Source organism: Catharus ustulatus, chromosome 6 (assembly GCF_009819885.2).
Source record: "Catharus ustulatus isolate bCatUst1 chromosome 6, bCatUst1.pri.v2, whole genome shotgun sequence".
In the NCBI taxonomy this organism is placed as follows: Eukaryota; Metazoa; Chordata; class Aves; order Passeriformes; family Turdidae; genus Catharus; species Catharus ustulatus.
Window position 1 is genome coordinate 53,774,900 of NC_046226.1, and position 6,833 is coordinate 53,781,732.

Genomic DNA, 6,833 nt, shown 5'->3' on the forward strand with positions numbered 1-6,833 from the left:
CAGAGTCTCTAGATATAAAAATAACACAAAATTTCACTGGTTTGCCACAAAAATTTCCTTCCAGATATACTGGCTGCATGTGGCAGAGGACACTGGCACTTAGCCATCAATTTTGTATTTAAGTGCATAATACAGTAATTAGTGCTTTTCAGGTCAATGAGAGACCCAAAGCAGCAGCAGGGTACAGCACTGCTGGGAAGTTCAGGACACTGCCTGCTGTTCTCCCTGGAAAGGTTGTACAACAACAGCTCAGCCAGCTCCCAGGCTCTGCAGCACCGGCAGCACTGGGAAGTTCATGACTGATTCCTGCTCACACCATTCCAGCGCAGTGACACAGCACCTGGCCAGCTTTCCCAAAACTGCCTCTGAACACCTGTGGAACAGCCACAAGCCAAGCTTCATCTCCTTAGCTTCAAGCTCCTGCTTGGCTAGGACTATTTCTTACATCATTCCCCCCTCTGTGCTCCAGCAGCTCCAGGACTCAGAGCCAGCCATTGGTAACACCTCCCCTGAGCAGCCCACCGAGATAAGCTTTGGCTTCTCTGAGGGAAATCCCCAATGCCCAGAAGCAGCCACTGATTTTGTCATCATCACTACACCACACAAGTGCTTTTCAGCCACGCTCAGGGATTAAGCCAAGACTCCCTGTCAGAAATACTGCACAGGAATCTGGGATTAAGATGATGTGCATTGCATTAGATGAGCCTGCAAGAGAACACGCACGGGGAAAAGAGAGCTTTTAGAGATGGAAACGTGAGCCAGCTGCTGGAGCAGATTACATGCTCCAGTAACTCTTTTTCCTGCTATTTCCCTTCCTTCTGGTCCCTCTGCACGTGAGTTACACTGAGTGCTCTCCTTGGACAAACTGGGCTCACTGGGACAAGAGGGCAGGTATTAGATGTCTATCACAAAAGCAAAAGGCTTTAAGGTGTTTCACTCACATTTGAGTATCTCCTTCATCCAACTGACTTCCAGACATCTCCCTTCCTCACCAACGTGCACACACTGGGAATATGGCACAGCTCTGTTGGCAGGTGACATGCAGGACAGCATCTGTGTGAAGGGAACAACCCTCTCCAGCAATTCCAAGGAATCAACATCTTGAATCGCAAGGTTACAGTCATTTCTACCTAGGAAGCAACACACAACCCTGTGCCTTGTCTTGCCTGGTACATTCACACTAAGTGAACCTGAATTTTATTATTTTTTTGAGGAGCAATGAAGGGAAAGGGTGAACTGGAGCTGAAGTAACACAACACACAACACAACCATCTGCCTTTTAAACCTCAGCTTTACCCCAGACTGGTAACTGCACCATTTTAGGGAACTAAAGCAGTTCTGTTGAGATGCAGATGACTGTCTCAGCAAAATGACGGCAACATAATGCAAAAATTCCCAGTCCAAGGATCTGTTACAGCCAATCTACTTCCCAAGAAATCTCCAGTGCCCTGAATTTTAAGTTAACTTACATCTAGAAACCAGTCCAGATGAGCCATTTTCCTTACTAGAGTATTTGCAAAGTACACTTAGTCACTGATTTCTTCAGCAGTCTGTCATGATGACAGTAAGAAGCACAGCAACAGGCTCATCACAGGCTGGCAACAGCGTCCCAATGGGAACGCATCTACCTCCAGAGGGCTATGATTCCTGGCTAGGAAAAAGATGGGGAAAAGATTGTAGCTGAAGAATATGGGTCCAGAGGATTTGGAAAATGACGCTGCTGAAATCACCAGAACTCCCTGGCCATTAGGCTGGCAGCCCACAACCTTTCTGCATCTTCCCCAGGCAGTTCCCCTCCCTCACACACTCGGTACAACCGGAGTGAAGCCCCAGGGTGCTCCAAAGCCAGTTGTAATGGGTACAGAAATAGCAGCATTTCACTGAAATCTGTTTGTCAGCAGAGGAGAAGATGCAAAAACATAGTCTGGGAACTCACCAAGCCTGCACTTTCCTACAGGAATGCAGACAGCCACAACCATCCTCGTACTGGCTCATCAACTATTTTTAGCACCAGAAGGGGAGGCAGCCATCAGTGAAGGGCCTGTTCCCTTTGATCCAGTGGATCTAAGCACTGTCTCTGTCCCAGAGATCCTTTGCTACCAAAACCACAAACCAGGTAAAGAGCTTCAGGTTGTTCCTGCTCCCGAGTACAAGGCATCTCTCAGTAGTTACACGACAGGTTGGAAGAGGGCCACGCAGCCCATTTAATTCCATTCACTTCCTCTCCCCTCTGCACCACGCAGCCAGGCTCTATTAGTCTTCTGAGAGCAATTGTAGTTAAAGTGAAGGATGCCAGGAGGCCCTGGCCACTCAGTGCACATTGGATGCACCGTTCAGAGCCGCTATAGTCACCAGCTCCAAGCTGCAGGCTAGCAGCAGAGAAATCCCAGCATCCATGTCATTGCATGCAGCTTTATTTATCTCCAAAGGTTTTACAAGTTAAACACAAGCTCCTTCTCAGAGACAACTCGTTCAGCATTTACCACCTGAGTCCAGGAGCAGACTAAACTCAACAGGCACCACAATGAGCCTGGTGTCTCTGTCACACATTCCTCCCTCAGGGAGCTGCAGGAACTTTCCCTCACAACCAGAGGTGTATCCCAAGGCCAGCAAATGGCACTGCTGTCACCAGGACCCGGAACTGCCGTGGGCGTGAGCAGCCCCACGGAGAGGGATCAACACGCTGCAGGCAGAACCACCAAAGGAACACAACCCCCACTCACAGAAATGGCACCCATGGGGCCTGGAGCCGGTGCTGCTCCAGGACACTCAGCCTTCCCCTGCGGAGGAACAGGGAGAGCAGAGCAGCAGCTCGGGAGGTGACAGCTGCAGGGCACCCGTCTGCTGACAGTGCTTCCAGCTCTTCCACCTGCCCCACAGGAGGGTGGCAGTGATCCCATGATTTTGGCTGAAGTGACTAAGCGGGATCGTTTTATCCTTCCCACCAGCTTTTTGTTCCAACAACACAAAGCCTTCCCTGCATGCTCCCCAGAAAACTGGAAAGGAGGGTGAAAAGAAGATCAGAAACCACTCTCCTTTCACCTCATTTCCCCCTACAAGCCCTCTGCTCCTGGTCTACCTTTCACAGATGCTGTAAAGGCAATGCCCAGCTGATGATGCAGCCTTAACAAACCACCACAAACTCATATCAAACTCACATATCAAACTCCGATTTTGATATGAAAGAGCTCTTTTCAAGCACCAAGTGCCGTATTTTATGGTACCTTTGTGATCTGCACAACTGAAATACATATGCCACGTTACAGCACATTTGTATCCCTCAGCAGAAGGAATCTGAACTGCTGTGATTCTTTCATAGGGATACAGCACAGCCTGGCAGCCTTACAGATTCAGCTGAATTCATCCATCTGGAAAGCAGCAGCTTGGAACATCATGGCTGTTATGGTTTCCTGGTTCATATCCCACATCCCAGAGTCATTAAAGGCCATTTTTTCACCCTGCTCATCAAGGAGTTGAAAATTTCTGAGGATCACAGGGCAGGAAACCATGGAGCTGGGAGGAGAGCCTTCCCAGGACACATGAGGAGCTGTCTGGCCCAGAGCTACCCTGGTTCCACACGCCCCAGAGGCGCAGGGACAATCCGTAAGCGCTGCCATCCCTCGCAGGCAGCAGCACCAGGGCACAACTGCAGCTCAGAGCCCACCAGCACCCACCGCCACAGCTCCACCTGCTCTGCCAGCACACATCAAACCTTTCCAGCACCACTGCTTCGTTTCCACAATTAGCCACGTACAGAGGTTTCTCCAGCCTCACCTACAGAGACCAATGACAAATGAATCAACATCATATACCACAGTTGCCCATTGCAGCGGCCAAATTTTTGCTACTTAGACCCCTTCCAGTTCAGCATTCCTCCTCCCACCACCGAAGAGAACATACTTTGTTACAGAGACTTTCATATTGGGAAAATATTTTAATATAGTAAACAAGTCAATTTACCTTCCACATATTTTAAATAAGTTTATGCTCATCGTTAAACAAAACTGTTTTTACTTCAACAATGGATTACAGCCTCTAAATTCGTATTGTTCCCAGCTGATCCTGTAAATAGCGAGGAATTTTGGACACCGATATCCTTGTATAGGTAACAGACTGGCATAAACAGCGCAGGAATTCAATGCGGGTTCAAAGGGAGAAGCTAGCCCTGGTGAGGAAGAAAACGAAGCCACAAAATTCCCTTTTGAGGAAAAACCGGGGGGGGGAAAAGAAGATACCGCAGTTCCACTGAGTCCAAACGGGGCCGAGTCAGTCTCCAGGTCGGTCTCCGGTCAGTGTCCACGGGCGCTGCACGGTGCCGCAGGGTCGGGCGAGCCGTCGGTCTCCATCCTCGGCCGAGTCTCGCCGCCGCATCCCCGGCGGCGCGGCCTCCGCGGCCCGCCCGGCTCAGGGGCTGCCGGCGCCCGGCCCGCTCCCGGCCGCGGGCGGGGGGGACGCGGCCGGCGGGGCGGTGGCGCCGGGGCCGGGGCCGGGGCCGGTGCGCGGCGGCGCGGGCGGAGGCCCCGCCGTGGGTCCGGCGGGCGCGGCGCGGAGCTGCGCGGGGGTGGCGGCGGCGCCGGGGCTGGAGGAGCCGCCGCTGCCGCGCACCGGCTGCCAGATGAGGCTGTAGTAGACGGCGAGCACGATGGCGGCCAGCGAGACGGAGAGCACGTAGGCCAGCACGGTGGCCAGGCGCACCCACTTCTTGTTGGTCTTGGCCGCCATGCGCGCCTTCTTGTCCCCGGTGTAAGTGGCGGGCTTGCCCCGCTCCGCGCCCGCCTCCTTCTCCTTCATGGGGGCCCGGCCCTTGGCCCGCTGCTCCACCGAGCCCTCCGTGCTGGCTCCGGCCCGGATCGGCCGCCGCCGCCGCTCAGGACATGCCGGTACCGCCCGCGCTGCCGCCGGTGCCGCTGCCCGCGCTGCCCCGCCGGGGGCGAGGGGCGGAGCGTAGGGGGCAAGCCCGCCTCGAGGGGTGGCAACCACGGCAGGGGAGGGGAGGAGATGGGCGGGGAGGAGGGAGGAGCCCGGACCACCTTTAAAAGGAGCCCCCCCCCCCCGGCGCCCCCCACCCCCCTTCCCGGGGTGGGGGGGCCGGTGAGCGGTGCCCCGGGGACATGGGCATCCCCCGTGGAGCCGCAGGAAGGTTCTGGCACGGCCTCCTGGAACATGTCCAGCCCTACCTGCCTTGGCTTCCCGACGGAGTTACTTGTGGGTGTCTCCCTGATGCAGGTATGTGCTGCCTGCACCTCTGTGAGGCTGCAAGGGTGCCCGAGCCAAGCGGCAATTTTTAGAGGGAAAGGCTTAGTTTGGTCCAAATTGGATTCTTCCCAAGCCCTTTATCCATACAATCTAAACCTCCTTTAAGGTATGGCTTCACCTTACTCCACAGGTGTTAGTTCCTTACAAAATTGTTCTGTTAAACTAAAATGCTGATTTGGGTTATAAATTTGGGTTTTTTGCCATGCAAGAAAATTGCTTTTGGGAATGATACGGTCGTGCCTTCTGCAATTCTCTTCTCCCTCCCTTCAATCTGAGGTCCATCAGGTGTAGTGGTTGCAACAGAAACCTCTTGTAAACCAGGACCTGAAGTTCTGGAGGAAGGTACAGCAACTGGAGAACTGCCTGTTACCCAAAGAGGCTTCCCCAAGAAGATATGTTATGGAATAAATGGAGTAGCTGCAAAATAATGGTAATTCCTGGAAAGGCAGGATCGTGTTGACTGAAAGCTCCAGGTCTGCTGTCTGTATATGGAGGGGGGGGTCTGTGTGCACTGAGTGGGCTGGGCAGGGCAGTAAGGTCCCAGAGATTAGCAGCAAAATGAGCATCTAGGAGGAGCTGTGAGCAGTTTTAGGGATGAAACCTGCCTGTTCAGGCCAAGGGTGTGGATTAGATGATTTTTCAAGGTCTGTTCCAACCCAAAAGATTTTGAACTAAATACTGTGGCCTCTTGGAGTGTTTAATGTTCTTAAATCCTGCTGCATGTCTGGGAAGTGTTTGTTAGCCAGTTTTAGGGACATCTCTGTGTGCTCTGGGCCTCTGTTGTGCTGATGGGTTACACCTGATTGTATAGGTTACATCTGTGTTCTCCTTAAAGTCAAATGTCTCACACCTACACAGAATTAGCTGATGGTTCTCAGGTGGCAAAGCTTTCCTAGCTTATAGAATTGTCTCTTCTGTGGTACTCTAGATGTTATATATACAAAATTGCTTGAGCTGTATATGTTTAAGTTTAACTGTACACGTGAATTTATAGCAATTCCTACAAAATGGGTTTTCTAGTAATTTGTCAATGTGTTTTTCCTCAATGATGGGTTTGCTCCAGTTCCTCCTCCTTTTTTGTTCAGTAGGTGAAATGATGATAAGTTACTACCTCCTACAAGTCCCTTCCCTATGCACTTGCTTAATTCCAGTTAAAAGGCAGAGGATTGGCATGTACAGGAAATGCCTCTGGGGCTTTGTGAGGTCTTGACAGATTTTGCCTGGTGCTTGTCAGGTTGAAGTACTGAGTCCTGAACAAAAGGCCCTGAGCCAAAGCTGGCCCCCAGATGAACCTTCCAACCAAATGTTATATCTGTATCCACTCATATCAACCAATACCATTGGCAATATGATAGCTGTTCATTGTCATGAATTCACTTTTCCCTGTTTAGGAACTGGATAAGGCCAGAAGGGCAGGGGAATTGTTGGAACATTCCTAGCAAATGTATTGAGTGTGATGGGCTTGTGATGCTCTGCCTTCAGCCCAACAGCTTCACCTCCCTGTTGCATTTATTTGTGACTCCTTCATGCTGCAGTGGAGACTTGTCCTTCCTAAAACACACAATTCCATGGTATTA

At 51.7% G+C, this 6,833-nt stretch overlaps 1 protein-coding gene across 1 annotated transcript; it reads right to left on the reverse strand.

The window, feature by feature from the left end:
- Nucleotides 1-4,404: 4,404 nt before the first annotated feature.
- On the reverse strand, nt 4,405-4,910 carry INAFM2 (InaF motif containing 2). The gene has a single exon (XM_033062791.1). The coding sequence runs from the start codon at nt 4,789-4,791 to the stop codon at nt 4,405-4,407; it is 387 nt and encodes a 128-aa protein (XP_032918682.1). The 5' UTR covers nt 4,792-4,910.
- Between the last annotated feature and the right edge of the window lie 1,923 nt (nt 4,911-6,833).

Bases quoted from the DNA above. Each gene is read 5' to 3' on its own strand.
- INAFM2 (XM_033062791.1), bottom strand. From the start codon at position 4,791: ATGAAGGAGAAGGAGGCGGGCGCGGAGCGGGGCAAGCCCGCCACTTAC.